The 20984-nt window shown below is 35.0% G+C and overlaps 1 protein-coding gene across 3 annotated transcripts in view; it reads right to left on the reverse strand.

The window, feature by feature from the left end:
- The window catches only part of LOC122812232 (adhesion G protein-coupled receptor E2-like), a 1489088-nt gene that overhangs the window by 1088815 nt on the left and 379289 nt on the right, over window positions 1–20984 (reverse strand). For all 3 annotated transcript variants that reach the window (XM_044084588.1, XM_044084589.1, XM_044084587.1), the window contains exon 4: window positions 18818–19141. In XM_044084588.1, the coding sequence (XP_043940523.1) occupies window positions 18818–19141 (324 nt within the window). The remainder of the gene's footprint in view (window positions 1–18817; window positions 19142–20984) is intronic.

The following is a 20984-nucleotide window of genomic DNA, read 5'->3' on the forward strand; positions in this document are numbered from 1 at the left end:
GAGGAAAGATACTCAGGCACTGTTGAGAGTGAAGGAACATCTCTTTCCTGATACCAGACTGTAACAGCACTTAGGGGTGAGTGACAATTGTTCTCAACATGGATGCCAAGATTCACCTCTCAAGCTTCACTCGAGGTGAATTTCTTTTCATCCATGTCTCAGACACATAATAATTAGGTTATGATTGGACAGACGATCATAGCCCTTTATATTATATATCATATCACATTACAGTATTTGATGCAAAAAGTGTATCCCTTTTTAATTATTTTTGTTGATAAACTCTGCCCCTTGAAAACCTTCTTGGAAGACTGAATGTACAATACCTCACTACCAACTTTAGTGTATAAGCCACTATTTTCCCATGCTAAGTACAAAAATAGAGGTGGCTTGTATCCTAGTAAGACATTTTATCAGCTATGTCCCACAACAGGAACACACTACACTGAAAATTTACATGTGATGATCTTTTAGTGAAACCTTAATGTGAGAAGCTGTTACTCTAAAGAAATGTGGTATGCCTGGTTACCCAAAATGCTGTGACCTCATTTTGTGGGTGTGGTCATAAGGAAACAGTGAGTCGATTGTGAAATTAAAACAACATAAAACATTTACTCTTTGTTTTGTTTTCATATCAGTTGCAGCTTTAACCAGGAGTACATCCGGAAATGAAAATAACTGCAAAACAGAGATATAAGAGAAGTGTATCAATATACATTAATATTAATAATGTCATTGAGACCCGATGCTGCATTAGCACTAAGCCTTAGCTGCCAACAAAGTTCTTTGGTTTCCTAAAGATTGTCTATGCCTCCTTTAAAATCACTATAATCAACACAGTCCAGTTATGAAAGTGTACATTTTTTTGATTTTTACTGTTTCTCCCAGGTCATCACTTTTTTGTTGTCGTTGTTGTTGTTGCTGTGTCTTTCAGCTTATCCCGGTTAGGGGTCGCCACAGCGGAGCTCCGGTCCACTAATGTTTGGTAGTGGATTTTTACGTGCCGAGTTACCAGCCCTGATGCACAACCTTTAATAAAGACATGCCCATTCACGCATGCCTCCACACAGAAGATGCTCTAGCTGAGAATCGAACACGACAACGTCCTGCTGTGAGGCGACAACACTACCGTAGCACCACTTTTTTGTATGAGGTTAAAATAAATCACTATTAATTTCTGATTGTCTTTTTATTAAAACAACAAAAAGGTATAGTCCTCTGATCCTTGTGAAATGGTTTTGTCAGAATATCTATCTATGTAAATATGAATGTATAGTTTTATATATATATATATATATATATATATATATATATATATATATATATATATATATATACACACACACACGTCTGTGTTTACTCCCTTTCCCCATTTCCTCACATTGGAACTGCCTTGCATTAGGTTTATTTAGAAACAGGAGTTATGAAGGTAAAATTCGCAAATGGGAGCAATGCATTTAAAAAAAAAAGGCTTATCTATAAATTATTCCATTCCTCTTCTTTGCTAGTGGACAAATTAAACATATCCTACCTGCAATCTTAAATCTCACTCACTGCCCACCATATTTTTATATATAATGAAGTGCTATAAATGGACAATTTATTCACTCCCTAAAGTCAAATTTAAATTTAGGGAAGCCTGATGTAAATATTTCCCAAAAAGCAGCATTACTTAGTACTTGTGATATGTACTGGCTAATCTTAAATGGTCATTAAATTCATGGCCTATCATTCAGTAACCTTCTCACTATTTAAAATCTGATTAAACCTTCTCCTCCATTACTTCTTCAACGTTATAATTTATGTTAATTGCTGGAAGGCACTTGTGAATCTACTGGAAAGGTTATAACCAATATTATTCATCTTGATCTTCATCACTTCGCTATCACTCTATCCAGTCTACAAATTGTTTACAACCCCATATTTTTTTTCTTCTCTTTTAAATTTTATCCAGCCTATTTTCCTTTTCTTCTTCTTACAACTCCTCACTTTCATTAGCTGTACTCACTTCTCTTAATAAGCAGACAAATCTATAAACTTGGAGTAAATTATTGTTCTGAATGTATGTATAATATTATTCTTTACAACTTCACTGCATGTCTTAAGTTCACTTAAAGTTATTTTAATAGATGTCTCTTTCATTATCTCTTGGTTATTCTGTATTATTTCACGAGTCACTAAAATCCTTCCTTAATATTTCTATGTTTTTCCCTTTTATTCCCCAGTCTGATCATGAACATAGTCCATTTAGTTAACAAATGAAAGTGAAATAAATTCTGAAGGATCACAGTTCTGAAATTTGTATATTTTAATATATTCTCTCTCTCACTTTCCTATCTATATGTAATATGTTTCAGCTTAAATATATATACATACACACACACATATATATATATATATATATATATATATATATATATATATATATATATATATATACATACACACACACATGATATATATATATATATATATATATACATATATATATATATACATATACATATACATATACATATATATATATATATATATATATATATATATACATATACTGAAAAAAGGTACAAAGGACCCCAAAAAAGGAATCCACAACAAGTGAAAAAGACAAGCAGGTCCACCACAGGAAAAGAGTCACAATAAGGCTAAGACCACCGAAAAACTTGTAGGAAGCAGTTTAATCCACAATTCTACGACTGAGCGTTTTCACCAGAAACCTGGTATCATCAGAGTCATAAAACGTTTTATGACTCTGATGATACCAGGTTTCTGGTGAAAGCGCTCAGTCGTGGAATTGTGGATTAAACTGCTTCCTACAAGTTTTTTGGTGGTCTTAGCCTTATTGTGACTCTTTTCCTGTGGTGGACCTGCTTGTCTTTTTCATATATACATATACATACACACACACATGATATATATATATATATATATATATATATATATACATACACATGATATATATATATATATATATATATATATATATATATATATATATATATATATATATATATATGTGTGTGTGTGTGTGTGTGTGGATAGTTTAGGTCAATAATTATTCATGCAAAAACAAAGGGCCAGATTCATGAATGCCTGCACTTCTTGCTAAGTGCTTATGCACTTTGGGTAGTGGCAATCACAGTATTTGGCATTAATTAGACAGCTGTACATGCCACTGGTGTATCCAAAACAAACGTAAGCAGGACAATATGTTAATAAAGGCATATGTAGGTAAAATATATGCTAATTAAGCAAGTTAATATGATGTAGCAATTCAGGAAATATATAACACCTGTGTGCACACCTTGCTCCCTAATGGACTTAATTTTTCATTGGAATACAGTCACAAACATACAACACTTAGAAGAAAATGTTAGGGGTTGCTGCTGCTATTATTAACTTTTGTCAGCAACAGGCTTTAATACAAGGGCTGCTACTGCTGTCCAACCTTGGCCTACAAAGAGAAGGATCTTCAGATCCCATTTGACTTATCTTGGACTTCATGATACAGAAATTTTGGGGTGGACAAGAATACCTTGCAGGAAATGTACCGTCTCTGCTACACTCACCTGAAGCCACTGAGAAATTGTGGAGAAACCATTCCGGTGGAAATCAAGGTGTATGCAGCATTATGCCTACTAACTACAGGCACCTTTCAGAGAAACACAAGGGATATATTAGAGATCTCCCAGGCCTCAGCCTGCAAAAAATTACATCAGTTTCTAAATGCAATGTTACAACATGCAAGGGATCATATTTGGTTTACAAGCACGCCAGACAAAAGAGTTACATCCATGCAAAACCTCAGTGCCATAGCACAGTTCCCTGAGTTTCCTGGGGGCCATAGACTGCACATGCACTTCAAAATAAAAGTCCTACCTAGGAAACAGGGAAGAAGGTACATCAACAGAAGAGGATACCACTCTATCAACAGATGGGTGGTCTGCAGTGCCTAAGGAACCATATACAACGTGTATGCAGGTAACCCTGACAGTTTTCTCAGCTCACACATATGGTACACTTGTGAATTGTATGTAAGGTTTGCTAGAGATGACTTTCCAGAAGGAGATCTAGTAGAAAATAAGGTTATGCATTGGAGCCCTGGCTCATAATGCCCTTGAGAAACTCACACAATCCCAGTGAGCAAGGATAGAATGATGCCCACACTCAAATCAAGAATATTACTGAGTGTGTATTTACCTTGTTGAAATCAAAGTTTCAGTATCTAGAGACATCTGTTGGTGCCCTGCAGTACAACCCTGACACCTTTGCCAAATCTTCACAGTTTGTGCCATGTCTACATTTATGTTGTGAAGAAGTGGATAGCTATGGTGGTCTCCCACCAGCATCCTGCATATTCCTCTAATCTTTCCTCTGTGTCAAAACTCTGCTTGCCCCAACCCCTCCATTTTCACTACTGTCCTATCAACCTCTTTTTCACACATTTAATATGATCAAAAAACAGAATGACACATGATGCACATGACAACAGATGCCCCATAAAAATACTTCAATTATTGTCTGCAGCATTTGCACAAAGCTTGACATCATGCAAAAATACCGAGTCAATGCAAATGGTGTTTTACCTCCTATGGCAATAAATGCTGATTTTCTTGCTGTTACCTGCACTAGTCTAGTTATCTTTGTATAACTATCCATAACCTCACTGCACTGTTGAAATACAAACTGAAAGCACTGTTGTGAGACTTTTACTCTAAGATTTATTAGGCTGCTGGATATAATATACACCTCATGGGCTGTTGATCTTTTGTCACTGGCCCTTCAAATAAGTGACTTTAAAACTGTGTACTACAAGTTCCAATGTGGTGTGTTGAGATAGTTTGCATGTATTACACTGTTTTTCTTTTCTTTTTTTTACATTTGCATAGTGACAAGGGTTCAAATCCAGAAGTATGTCAATATTTTTTATATTACTATTTTGAGTTTAACTGTTGGCTACATGTTATCAACACAGAGTTAACCTGATTATGTCTCAATCATATTTATACCTTCTTCTCCCTGCCTCCTGTCTTTTGGAAACACCTTATTGCACACAGCAGAACAGATTATTTATGATGACAAAACTAAGAGTAACACACCAAAAAGGTGGTCAGAAATGGCCCACAAACAAAACTCTTTCTATATCTCTATCCCTGCCTCCCAGTATCTCCCCCTCCTTCTGCTTCATCATTCCTCATCTTCAGTATTTCCACAAAGCCAGGCTGCAAGCAGCAATAGTAACTGACAATAAATGCAGTTCACTCTTATGGCAAAACCTGATGAGTTTTTGCCTTCAGCCAAATTAGTCTGCTGCCTGCTCATGCTACTGTGCCCAGCCTCGTTGCTCTGTGGAAAGACAGGCTGCTAGCACTATAAGGAGATATTCAGAATCACATGTTTACCAGGTTGCAGAGTTAAGTCTACACCATAAGGGATTCTGCAATTGTAACTAGAATTATGAAGTATGCAGCCCACAAACTTCCTTGCTTCATAGTGGTTCCATAGTCCAGGATTCCACCAGCATTAGCAGGTTTGGTCTCTTATGTGTTTCGTAATCATTTACAAAATACTCATACCTTCTAAGAAAGAAGTGCAAGATGTTAAGTACAATCAAGGCTTTATGTCTTAACAAGCATAGTACAATAGCAGATGTGAAAACATTGCTGATCTACATGCATAAGGTGATAGGATAAATTGTGATACATTTTCATGCATGTTGTGAAGTCTTTTAATTATTACACCTACATTCCTGTTATCATATATCGACTGTGTTATTCAGTGATGTCATACAATTGCATAAGAAGCAATGCAACATGCCTCAAAAACATGGACAGCTATCGGATATGAGGGCTGTGTAATTTGACTCCTGTATCATCCATATAATGACTAATGCACTAATTACCATAACAAATGTGCAAATTGTGACACATAAAACATTAACATAACACACATCTGTTCTGAAGTGAATCAAGATCAGAACTGTTTCTGGGTCTATACTCCTTATTTGGATTAAGGTACGTACAAAGTACCTTAACTTCCCATTCTAAGTTCAAAACCTCAAAATAAAAATTACACATGAAATCACATTTTGCCATCAGTTGCACACATGAGCTTGTCAGAGGTGCACTTCAGGGAGTGAGATGTAAAAAAAGAAAGTAATGTGAGTGCCTTGCATTACTTCTGAATCGTGCAAGATGTGTGGAATTAACTGTGATACTGGAGAAACACTTCATTATGGAAAGTTATGTCTGCACACCATGCAAGATGTGTGGAATTAACTGTGATACTGGAGAAACACTTCATTATGTAAGGTTATGTCTGCACACTGTGCAAGATATGTGGAATTAATTGTGATACTGGTGAAACACTTCATTATGTAAGGTTATGTCTGTACACCATGCAAGATGTGTGGAATTAACTGTGATACTGGAGAAACACTTCATTATGTAAGGTTATGTCTGCACACCATGCAAGATATGTGGAATTAACTGTGATACTGGTGAAACACTTCATTATGTAAGGTTATGTCTGCACACCGTGCAAGATATGTGGAATTAACTGTGATACTGGTAAAAAGCTTCATTATGTAAAGTTATGTCTGCACACCGTGCAAGATATGTGGAATTAACTGTGATACTGGAGAAACACTTCATTATGTAAGGTTATGTCTGCACACCATGCAAGATATGTGGAATTAACTGTGATACTGGAGAAATACTTCATTATGTAAGGTTATGTCTGCACACCGTGCAAGATATGTGGAATTAACTGTGATACTGGAGAAACACTTCATTATGTAAGGTTATGTCTGCACACCATGCAAGATATGTGGAATTAACTGTGATACTGGAGAAACACTTCATTATTTAAGGTTATGTCTGCACACCGTGCAAGATATGTGGAATTAACTGTGATACTGGAGAAACACTTCATTATGTAAGGTTATGTCTGCACACCGTGCAAGATATGTGGAATTAACTGTGATACTGGAGAAACACTTCATTATGTAAGATTATGTCTGCACACCATGCAAGATATGTGGAATTAACTGTGATACTGGAGAAACACTTCATTATGTAAGGTTATGTCTGCACACCGTGCAAGATATGTGGAATTAACTGTGATACTGGAGAAACACTTCATTACGTAAGGTTATGTCTGCACACCGTGCAAGATATGTGGAATTAACTGTGATACTGGAGAAATACTTCATTATGTAAGGTTATGTCTGCACACCATGCAAGATGTGTGGAATTAACTGTGATACTGAAGAAACACTTCATTATGTAAGGTTATGTGTGCACACCATGCAAGATATGTGGAATTAACTGTGATACTGGAGAAACACTTCATTATGTAAGGTTATGTCTGCACACCGTGCAAGATATATGGAATTAACTGTGATACTGGTGAAACACTTCATTATGTAAAGTTATGTCTGCACACCGTGCAAGATATGTGGAATTAACTGTGATACTGGAGAAACACTTCATTATGTAAGGTTATGTCTGCACACCGTGCAAGATGTGTTGGAATTAACTGTGATACTGGTGAAACACTTCATTATGTAAAGTTATGAAGTTATGTCTGCACACAAAGACATCTAGACTTGCAAATGATGTGCAATAGTGCAGTACCATTTCACACATGCTTGCTCAATTTCTGTGCAACACTTGATGAGGTCATCCTTTCAAATGTGCACTATCTCAGTGCTGTAAATAGACTTTTCTTGCGGTGCTTTCTGTTGATACTGGTTTCTCTATATTGGTAGATGATCTGAATCCAGCAATGTTCAACTACTGTGTGTTTGTGTGTGTGTGTGTGTGTGTGTGTGTGTGTGTGTGTGTGTGTGTGTGTATATGTGTCCACTGTTAAGTAAGTATGGCTACAACATATCTAATATGTACACTTCCACTCAGGAGAAACAGTTACACTGGGAGAGGGTCCACCATCAATTTATTCCAGTTTTATCACAAACATTTATTCTACTGCACATGGATGAGGTCATTCTTTCAAATGTACTCTATTTCACACACACAAAAATGCAGGGGTTGAGGGTTGGAGGTTGGGAGTCACCATAGTGGTTAAGGTGGTTACCTCACAGATGCATGGTACAGGTTAAATTCTCAACTTTGAAAGAGAAATTGACTAGGCTAAAATGGCCTCAAGGGCAGCTAGCCTAGTACTTACCTGTGAACCTATGAATTTCTCCTGCTGCATTTGTGGTAGATACTATGTACGCTACATTGTGTAACTAAATAAATAGGTGGTTTGTATGCAACAGTGATTAAATAATATGAGTGTGTGTACGTAGTGTCATGTGGAATTGACTTCATCAAAAGATCCATTGTGTGCACTTCCACTTAGGAAACATGTTTACACTGGACGACTGTCCATCATAAATTTCCTTCATTTTCAGCAAAACATATTTTGTGTAACACAATGATAAGGTAATCCTTCCAAAAGTGCACTCTCTCAAGGTTGTAATCAGACTTTTCCAGTGGTGTTTGCTATTGATACTGTGGTCTCTAGATTGTTTAATTAGATAGTCAGGTGGTTTAAATTTAACAGTGTTATTTGTGCATGCATGTTGTTCTAATGACAGTTAAGTATGGCATCAATATCAAATCCAATGTGCACATTTCCAGTCAAGAGAAACATTTTCACTGGTAGAGGACCCTCCATCAAATTCTCAAACTTTTATCACAAGTATCTTCTCTGCAACACAGTGACAAAGTTGACTTTTCAAAAGTCAGTATTCTAATGAGTCCTCTCTTGTTGCACTTGTTATTAATACAGTGTTCTCTAGATTGTGTAACTAGGTAGGTGGCTCAAATCCAACAGTGTTCATCTAGTGTGTGTGCTTCTACTGACATGTTAGTATGGCTTTAGCAACAGATCCGAGTACACTTCCACTCAAGAGAAACATTTACATTGGAAGAAAGTCCACCATCAGTTTATTATACTCATCACAAATATTTGTTCTGCTACAGAACAATAAGCTCATCCTTTCAAATGAGGTATATCTAACATATTAAAACTTCTTCTGTGGTGCTTGCAGTTGATACTATCTGCTTTAGATTGTGTAACCAGACAGGTAGGCATTTGTTCAAATCCAGAAGTGTATGCATGCAAAACAATGCAGGTGGACAAGAGTGGCTTAGCCAATCAAAACTGATTCTGGACTGCTCATATTTCTGTGAACAGTAACATTACTGCATCCATTTGATTCTTCTGAATAATATGTGCTAGATGCATTAACATCAAAAGCTTCCCTTACTTCACACCTTAAAGTGTGTTCTTTGTGACAACCTCCATTACTATCTCCTGTGGCAGACACTGTTACTACACAGCTCTGTAGATGTGTATCATGATGTGCAGGGGTTTGAGTCTGGTAAAGTCTGTTTTTCAAATAGCTGTGACAGACAGGAGTGGCTTAACCAAAGGATATAGATATCGCAGAGTAAGAGGGTCACTTTTTAAGTCTTATACTCTATGTTAGGGGTGCCATTTCTATCACAATAGGATACTAAAGTTGATCCCTTTAAATCTTTTCTTCATGGCACATCACATATGCCTCTTTCTGTGGTGTCAATGGTTGATACACCTCTCCTGAGATCTGATCTTGGTATGTGTTCAAGTCTGGTATGATATAAATGCTAAGTATGTCAGTTAATGCTCACAGATCTTATTTATTTCCACAAAAATAATGATCAGTATGGCATGACATCATACAACCATTTACATAAACATTTCAACATTCTGAGCACACTAGGGCTTTACAGGAGAAGATGCCTTATTCATGCTTTCTTAATGAGCGCCATGCTGCAAAATCATCACAAAGTGTGAATGGGCCTGTGCTATGATACATTCTTGTGTTTTTGTGTTGGGTAGTTGCTCTTATATTAGTTTTTACTGTACTTCCCTATGAGCATGCCCAGTATAATGATGTAATAAACAAAGAAAGCCAACCAGTGCTAAAAGCCCACAAAACATGATAACGATGTACTAGATGAGCACCATTCATCAAAAAGCAGATTAATTCATCAATGTGTTGAGATAGTTCTTGTCATCTGTTATTGTTTTTCAAAAAGAAATAGAACTGGCATCTGGAAGGTTGGCTTTGCCAGTGTCCACACAATGTAGTTAATCATCTACGTGTGGCGGATGAGAACATTTGTCACAGGCCCGTATACAGTTCATATACGGAGGTGTAATTTGCCAACAGGTGTATTATAAATAATTAATTTTTTCACCTGGGTGTGATGTAATTTACTTTATATTGTTATAGAGGTCTTACTAATACTTTTTTAACAATGCTCCCTTCAGGACTAAATATCATTTAATCATGATATACTACATTCACATGTGTACCTTGATACATCTATTCTGTCAACAGGTACAGTGTGGCACTTTTACCAGCTGTTAGTTACATAGATCAAGATAATTATTTGATTTATATCCTAGCTGATGACACAGTTGTGCATGTGTCTTGTCATTCTCAGTTTTTCTATATAGATACACTGCATGCATGAACAGTGACAAACTTTCTAACTTTTACAACTTGCAGGCTGCTTCCACAAATTCTTTGTTACCATATAATAGTATTATTCGAATGATTGCACAGGTGTCCATGATTCCTCTCAATGTTTTCACATTGTTACAGAAGTGCACACTGCCATAGCAGCACTGGTATTGTTTCTTTCATACACATAAGGCAATGAGGGACTTACAATACTTTAACATGTATGTATGTTCCGGCAGCAGTCATGTAGATGTAATTTAAACGTACAGTCAAGTACCCCCCCCCAGTATACATTACAACAGTAGAGTGCTTCTATATACCTGCCACACGTGTGTAGCTAGTCCTTCTAAATACAATCCTGGAAGTACCATAATTTACTGTGCATGCCTTAGGAAATGTATTGTAGAAACCACGCATTATGGTAGGTTTTATAACTGCATAAAATAATGTATATTTTACATTAATATACAGCACTTGCTTGACTAATAACGTTTTACTCTTACAATAGCCTTTCTATTGCGACAAGTGACAAACATTATGAAAAAAAGTCCCTTTCTGATATGCACAGGGCAACAGCTGTAGATTTCATTTACTGTTTTACATGACAGGTGGTGACTACGGCATACTCTTGTTTAAAACAGATAACTTTCTGGATACATATCTGATGTGCACACATCTGATGTGCAATAACTGCAGGATATGCAATATCCCTTAATGTATCTACTTTCCTTGCTTACTGTTATTTATCTCAGCACATTAAATAAATTGTATGTGTATCACATTTACCCCTTTGTTGCACTGCAGCTGTGCTCCGCTCACATCCTTTGTCTGATTTCCTTTTTATTCATGTGCATGTGTCCCTAAGGGGACAGGATTACTTAAAGAGATAAAAATATATTTAATTAATGTTGCTCGTACACTAATCTAATTATATCTAGCTACACTTTCCTCATTAAACGTTCCCTTTTAATGTTGTCATTCATGTTGCCCTTGCATTATGTTGTGCTGACTGGGTGTGCTCAGTTACTGAGGATGTGTGCAGATCTAACTAACCTGTTGTTTATATTATGTGCTTGAACTTCCATGCACCTGTTCATGGCCTTTAGCAGGTGTTCTGGTAGTAAACAGGTGCTACTGAACATGTAGTCTTGTTAAGCAGCTTGAATATTTAATTAGCACCACTTCTCATTACACTAACATGAATGGTGTATGTAGGCTTAGTGTGATGTGTACACACAGGTTAGTGAATCCCCAAGAAAGTCTTTTTTCACATGGATGTTAAGTGATTTAGAATATCTGACATGTTGCCAGTAAGTCATCCCCTCTGTTTTACCAATAAAACACAAAACTAGTCCACAAGGACCAACCACAACTCAAAAAGAAAAATAATAAATAGACCAGACCACCTAGGTCAGTCGCTTCACTTTAATTTAAAAAAATAAATAAATAAATAAGCGCTTTTGCCAGGTACAAAATCTGGCTCCTTCAGAGTCATTTGGTTAATCAACAAACAAATTTTAAATAGCAAACAACAGTGTCAAGAACCAATCAAGTGTCTTGAATTTGTGACATCATACTAATATCTTTCCCATTTAAAGAAACACCTATAAAAGTGTAATAATAAAGTTAATACAGCATCTAAATCATATTCACCAAGTATATATATAAAACTCTAGAATGACATAGGGGTTAAAAGGCAGGACGAGATAATTATAAAATACTGAAATATTAAAACCATTGTATTATAAATATAAAACAAAACACACCCTACCCTTTAAATCTTGTTAGCCCTATGTTTTAAGATGGGCATTAGGGTAGTGCTGTCATTTAACCCAGGTAAATTCAAAGCATTTAACATGAGCTGCCATTGTAATTCCTTCGCTTATACTTTGGCATTAACATCCCCCCACCTTTCATTACTACACACGCTATCCATCACAAAAAATAAAAACTTTTTAAAATTCCCACAGTTTTTACTGTGTACATAAAGTGCATTGTGCTCATTCTTATTTTTAATACATCTCAGATGTTCTGAAATTCTGTCACGCAGCCTACGAATGGTTTTGCCAACATATAAACCATCACAGGCTGTGCAGGTTGCCACATAGACAAGTTTGGTACTATTACAATTACATTTACCAGGGCATGAAATAGAAAATGTATAATCTTTTACACATAAATAAGGGCCATCATTAATAAATCGACAATACCTACACATACCATACTTGGTCATTAATGAAATATTATGTTTCCTCTCAATGGGATTACTCTCAAGGATGTTTTTTTAAATTCCTACCCCTACCATAGATTATTTGTGGTTCTGTACCTAAAATGTCTTTTGTAGTATTGTTTAAACAACATTTCCATCCATTTTTCAAACTGGAAACAAGTTGGGGAGCTATTGAACTGTATTTCAATACAAATACATCCACAGACTTCTCGGTATCTACCACATCTTGCATCACCAATACTTAATTTCTTAAAATTGGGGTGTAGACCTTGTCCCTTTTTCTCATGATCTCTTTTTTAACATTTAATAATAACTTAAGAGGGTACCCCTTCTCAAGAAACATGCCAATCAATTAAAACATTTCTTCCTTAAAAACATATTTTCACTAACTAGTCAAGATGGTCTCACCATCTGCCCCTTTATTATACCTTTTCTTTGATGGTAAGGGTGGCAACTATCAAAATGTAATAGTGAATTTGAATAGGTATCCTTTCTATAAATATTACTACACAACCCTTGTGGTGATTTTTTCGGGGTAATATCCAAGAAATTAATCTCATTTTTGTGCCAAGTGTACGTGAACATGAAGTTTGTCGTACCATTCAGGTATTCAATAAACTCACCAATTTTGGTGTCACCACCTCTCCACAGGATGAGTATATCATCCAAAAATCTATTATATAACAGGATATTTTCCATATATTTGAACGAAAAAATAAAGGAATTCTCCCAAGTAAGTAGAACTAGGTTTGAAAATACAGGGACACACCTAGCTCCCATCGCCACACCAGTTTTTTTGCTGATATATTTCCCCTTCAAAGCTAACCCCTATTTCATTCTAGAGTTGTTTTATATATATACTTGGTGAATATGATTTAGATGCTGTATTAACTTTATTATTACACTTTTGTGGGTGTTTCTTTAAATGGGAAAGATATTTGTATGATGTCACAAATTCAACAGACGTGATTGGTTCTTGACACTGTTGTTTGCTATTTAAAATTTGTTTGTTGATTAACCAAATGACTCTGAAGAAGCCAGATTTTGTACCTGGTGAAAGCGCTTAGTTATTTTTTTTTTTGTTTAAAATTAAAGTGAAGCGACTGACCTAGGTGGTCCAGTCTATTTATTATCCCCTCTGTTTTACCTAAGATTTAATTCGGGGTCATATGGTAATTTTATATCCTGCCAGACCATGGTACTTGTGTACGGGAGCAGAATGGAACAGAGAGCAGCCACTGCTGCTCACAATGGTTTGTATTATTAGGTTATGGTGCTTGCCCTTTCCCTTGCAATGTGATGACTGATTAGGAGAGGTGAGCAATAAGGCATGGACTATGAAGTGCATCTACCTTAGTAACTGGGCAAGCATGCTTCCAGGACAGCCTGCCTCTCTCCCATCCCATCCTCTCTTGTGCCAGTCTATGTCAGGGATAGCAGAGTGATCCTCCATCACCATTGCAATCCTCCCCCTCCAGGATAGGCATGCCCCTCTTACCTTGCCTATGCTATCAAGCTCCTGAGCTACTAATCAAACCTGGATCACTGGGTCATAGTCAGGGCTTTATCCATCTATGTTACTGGTGAGACAAAATATTACAGTCCTGGTTTCACATGTCAAAAGTCTATCTATCTATCTATCTATCTATCTATCTATCTATCTATCTATCTATCTATCTATCTATCTATCTACATGTGTATGGGTCTACTTCTGTTGGTCAAAAACACACTTTTTTGACAAATAAAAAATCGAACCCACTTAAGGGAAAGTGCACTACATCGATAGTGCACATTCGCAAAAGATAATTCACGGAAACACATTACAGTGGGGATAAGGAAATATATCTTTTTCCTCACTGTAGTGCGATCTCGGAGTTGGTATATTTAAGTAGGAGGGTGTGGGGGGCACAGCCCCCAAATGGGGGATGCAGGGGGGCTTGCTCCCCAGCAAAATAGTGTTTAAAGTAGTTTGTTTTGAATCGGCTTTTGCGATGCACTTTCGATGTAGTGTACTTTCGCTTAAGTGGGATTCTACATTTCTTGTTCAAGATTGTGAAATTTTGATCAAGTAACGTAGACCCATGTGTATATATTCATTTATTTAAATTTTATTTACTGGGAAAGTCCAACAGGGACAGAGCTCATTTTCAGCAGAGACCTGGGGAGAAATGATCCAGAGGCATGTCTTTGGAATGTGGGAGGAAACCCACACAAATACAGAGAGGACATGCAGACTCCATACATATAGCACCTCAGCCAAGAATCGAACCACAAAACCTCCTAATGTGAGATGACAATGCTAACTGCTGCAACACTGTGTCTCATGATATATATATATATATATATATATATATATATATATATATATATATATATATATATCTTTGTCTATCTGTCTACATATATATATATATATATATATATATATAGATATATATATAGATATATATATATTATTTATTTTTATTTTATTTTACATTTGTTGACCGGGCTAGTCTAACTGGATACATGTCCATTTTCAGTAGAGGCCCGGGGAGAAAAGCTTCACTTTAAACTAAATAAATCAAGACAAACAATATATATATATATATATATATATATATATATATATATATATATATATACACAGTATGTATGTGTGTGTCCATATATATTTCTGTATTTTATATATGTTCAGTGTTATGAATTCAAGTTCAGAGCCTTAAAAGGCCTTCTATGAATTTACCTTCATCAAGGCTATAAGCAATCTTTTACCCACTTAATGGTTTCTAACTTTATATTTTAAGTATTAAAGAATTCTACCAACAACTGGCTCTGAAATTAAAATAATTTGTTTGACCTTAGTTTTGCAATTTCTTATTTCAACTAGATAATTATATCTAGTGTCTAATTTGTGCTTCAATTTTGAAATACCAACACTGTCTTCATAACTTTCTGATTGAATAGGTGTGTATTGCAATTACGTTCCTCTAAATAATTTATATTTTATGTAAAATAAAGATAATGCTTTCAAATGTCTTCTATAATTTATATCCCTCAATCCTCTTATTTGTGTAGTAAAAAAAATGTTATCCTTTCAAGTCTTTCAGTCTGTACCATATTATAAATGGATGTAGACCCATTATATTCAATCCCATATCTTATGTTTACCTTAACAACAGGTAATAATATATGTCTATCCCTACTTACAATAGACCTAAATAATTTTCTTATTTTCACCTAGCACCTTCTAATTGTGGTCATTAAATGACACTCAAAATGTAATTCCATACCAAAATGCATTCCTAAATCCTTAATACCATTCATTTTTTCAATGATACTATTATTCATTGCATAAAGATAATATAGATTATTCTTCCCAAAATGTTTAGTGCATGCGTTTTTCAATTTTACCCCCTTATTTTTAATAGACAGCCATATAAATAACTCATCCACATATCTCTGTAGTCTGGTCTGGTCTTCCAAACTAGTAATAACTGAACCATCTCAGCATATTTACATATCCACAACCCGTTACAAATCAGAAATGATGCTATAACGATCCTTGAGGAACACCACAGTAAATTGTTTCCAGTGCTGAAAGTGTGTATTTAATTTTCCCTGTGCAAGTAACTTGAAACAAACAGTTCATTACCCAACTTATAACATACTGATTCATTTGACATTTTAGCATCATGGAATTTATTTGATGAGCAGTGGTAACAAAAGCCTTCACCATATCCCAGTAGACATCTACTGCTAACCTCTCATTCAATGCCTCCCATCAATAGTTGACAGAAAGACAGCAGATTTGTCTAATATAGTCTGCCTCAGTAATCTAAGTTGAATGATATCCTTATTCAAACCCATACTCTTAGATAAATTTAGAAACTGCCTTTTCAAGCCATTTCCCAGTAAACATGTCAAATTAATTGGTCTAAAATTATTCATTTTTGACAAATCCGACATTTTGGAAACTGAAATATTACTTCCTCTTTTCACAAATTTGGGACAAACCCTGTTACTAACAGCCTTTGAAATAAATATAATAGACTTGCAGTAATTAAACTTATTATTTCTTTCAAGAAATATCCTTTAATCTCATTGAGTCCAGCCACAGAACTTGAACTGATGTTAAAGAATGTTTCACTACTATTTAAAAATAAATTAGGGTAAAAATCATCATCATTAAAAAGAAAAAGATCTTCAACTGAATTATCAGCCTGTGATATAACTACAGTATCTAAAATATATTAGCCACAGACTCTAAATCATTTATTACATTGTCATTCCACATTGTATTATAATGAACGTTATTACCCTTGTATAGATTCATATGCCAAAAAAAAGATTTCTTATCAAATGACTTATTACAAGCTTCTGCTCATACTCCTGTCTAACCTGCTGAAATGCCTCCTAACACTAAAACTGAGATTTTTAGATATTTCCTTGTTACAGCCATTAGGATGATGTCTTAATGTCCACTAGAAATATCTGCTTCTTTTATTTGCTTTTTCTAGCTCCCTATTCCTCCATTGAGATTTATATGTTATTGACCTTATGGGAACTAATGGAATATATATTTCAATAAGCTGGTCCAAAAATACATAACATATTCCCAACCAGAATCAATACCAGCAAAACATAAATCTCTCTCCCAATTGCATTTATTTATTTCTTCATTTACTTTATGAAAGCCTGTTCTATAAACTGCCTTTCTATTTTAACCACTTTTGGGAATGAAAGGAAGTTAGTGAATATTTCCATTCAATACTATTATGATCTGATCCAAGCAATTCATGTCAACCATACATTCTAATGCATTCTTGTCCAACTTGTCCAGACAAGATTCAATATATTATTACCCCTACTACATCATTAATTACCCCTGAATCACTATTAAGATTCTCCCATTGAACACTTGGAGCATTAAAATTACCAACTACAAACTTATAACCACTCCAAAACATAGCAATAATGACTTTATCAAACTCCTAGTTCTCAGTGCAAGTAAAACACCCTAAGCAAAACTTTATTAAGCTGGATATTAACTGAGATCAACATAATACTGTTTCTTATTTAATTTGAAACTAAATTCTTATTCACATAAATACTCCACAACCTATCTTGTGCTATCTGAAATTATGATATGCTCTGTAACCTAACAAACAAAGTGGAGGATTCCTATCAGAAAACAAAGTTTCTGTTATTAGGAACATATCAACAATATCACAGTTACTTCTTGCCTGTAATAAAAAAATAATATATATACATATATATATATATATATATATTTAAGCTCCTTGCATTACACATCATACATTTTAAACTAGTACTCTTAACATTAGTTACAGCATGTATTTTCTACTTTTTCCCAATAAAATGATTTACAGACCCCATAGGTTTCTTAAAGAAAAACGTATTACCAGCCTAACTAAAATGAAATGTATGTGCTCTATAATAAATAGGACTGTAAATCATCATCTCTTCCCATAAAGTTATAACTCCAATGGAAGTTTCAAAACACATTATATTTAGATTATTACTACAACCTCTAGCCACATCAGTAAACACATCTGTTTCATGTACATCTCTCTCAGTTTCTCTTTCTCTGTCTTCCTCTTCTTCGCTCTCTTTCTCTCTCTCTCTCTCTCTATATATATATATATATATATATATTTATGCACACACACACACACACACACACACACACACACACACGCACGCACACACACACAAACACACATAGTACTTATCTATGTGTTTGAGCATGACACATAATCATACACAGACACACACATATATATATATATATATATATATATATATATATATATATATATATATAAGCTTTGTATAACGTTGTTTTCATCCCCAGGCTGTGTCAGTCATGTTGTTCAACCACCTAGGTTGGCTATAGCACTTCAGGAAGTTAAAGACACCTTTTATGCAACATGTAAAATGTAGAATCACAGACATTAGTGCTTGCAACATATGCGTTCAGCATTAGTAACCACTTGTCACTTTTTCAGTTAGTGATTATTTAGATGTAGCTTTAAGAGAAAATAACTGATAATTCATACCTTTACAAATGACACCAGCATCTTTCTCATGCCCACAGTTGTGATGCGGAAATGGAGGACTGGCAATACAGTCTGAAAGATATTGTTCATCTCCTCTACATCTAATGTCAGCCATAGTAATAGGACCTGTGCCCTTTCCAAAATATGCACCTGATTTGAAAGACTGTGCCCTTCCACAGCCAACATGTCTGCAGACAACTTCAGCATCCTTGAAATCCCATGAGTCATCACAGATTGTACCCCACTGTGAGTTGAAGTAAATGTCAACTCGTCCATTGCAGCTACTACTTCCATTTGTGAGCCGTACTGGTAAAGGATAGTTGCCTGTTAAGTGAAAAAAAAAATGAAGATAAGAAACAATTCGGAATCCCAAAAATGTTCCCTAGATTAAATTGTATTGAAGTTCTTGAACTAAAGTATTATTATAGTTAAATATAGTATAGAATTAAACCAATAAGAAAAAATAAACTGAAATACAAAAAAATAAATAAATAAAATAAAATAATAACATTTAGATAAATCAGCATAAAGTAGATGAATAAAACATACAGTTACTTCTTCACTTCCCTAAAAGACTTCTTGGAGTAATACATTTTCTCTTTCTAGGACTGAGAAATACAATTCTGAATTGATGATTATCAAGAACCTCATAAACATACCTCAGAATCATTCAGCCAATCCCATGATTGTAGAGAGTCCCAAAGGATGACAGACAAGTATGCAAAATAGGAGGCATCCCGGAAATGTTAGCAGATACTCCTTGCAAGAACAAAGCTGGTGTACAAAAGATTAAGTTAACAGCAGGTCAGTAAAAGTATTAACAGAAGGTCCTTGTGGTAGGCATGTCCTTGACAAAAGGCACTTAAAACATTGAAGATTGATGTTGTTGCAATGAGCAGTCATTGTAACCCATATAAGACTGGGATAAACAGCTCAAAGTATGATCCACTACTGTATACTTTGGAAGTCATGTTTTGGACCAACTTCACAGGATCAAAGTCTGTGACCATTAAAGAAAGTGCATTATAGAAATCAAGGCAAGGGAACACTAGAATGTGAACAATGACATTATGATCATTCCAATAGATAAGATGCTTAGTACAAAAGATTTGTTGGGATTTACTTCCAAATGACTAGTTTTGATATTAAAAGCAATGCCTGTGTGATCAAACACTCAGGCCAGGTAGGAGTAAATAAAAAGCATAAAATTTCAGCTAGGCAAACCATTTTCATTGTTATAACATGGAAATTAATTATAATAAGTGGGTTTTATTTTTGTTTTCATCTCTTTATTAGAAACTTCGTCAGTCATCAGAAATCAGACAAAAGCATTAAATTCTATTTTGTGTGGATTCCTGATTTATTTCTGTGGATTTACAGTTTTTGCGACTGTTTTTTACTTCAGTTTTATTTTTGTTTCTGAGATGTGTCATGCAATTGGTGAGCATGTGCAATTGTGTGCTACCTGGCAAATGCATAAATGATGCAGCTTTTGTCTGACTGTTACTACAGGATGAACTCTCATTATCACAGATGTTACAAAGTCCTAGATGGATCTTTTTACTCATTCTGTTCTTCCAGATCATCATTCTCAACCAAACTCTTCCCTGCCATTTTTGGAGTTATAGGAAATATTCATTTCAGCTCTAAGGAGTCCATCATCGGTATTTTATTTTATTTATTTATTTTACATTTGTTGACCAGGATAGTCTAACTGGATTTATGTCCATTTTCAGTAGAGTCCCGGGGAGATAAGCTCCAGGAGATTACTAGACTACTAACATACAGGTACTAGTTGTTATACAGTTAAATACTAGAAATTGTAAACAGTTCAGGAATCTTCACAGTTTATACAAAAAACATGTTACAAGCATTAGATAAGATATTTTAGACTGTATGTACAAGACTCCATAAGTAACTAGAAAGTAATTGTTAAACAAATACATACTTGTTGCCTGCCTTAGGTAGGATGCCTTAGAATTATATGCAGAAGAATTTAACTAGGTATTTTAAATTATATCTATTAGGATAAGATATGTTTTTGCCAAAGATAGGCCTTGATCTAAAAAGACACAGAGCAGGAAATTAAGTCTTAAGAGAGGGTATTTGGATATAGTATGAGATTAGTCTGGATTTGTACAGGGACATAACCAATGGGTTTTAAGAT

Source organism: Protopterus annectens, chromosome 9.part0, assembly GCF_019279795.1.
Source record: "Protopterus annectens isolate FY-2018-M chromosome 9.part0, PAN1.0, whole genome shotgun sequence".
Classification (NCBI taxonomy): Eukaryota; Metazoa; Chordata; order Ceratodontiformes; family Protopteridae; genus Protopterus; species Protopterus annectens.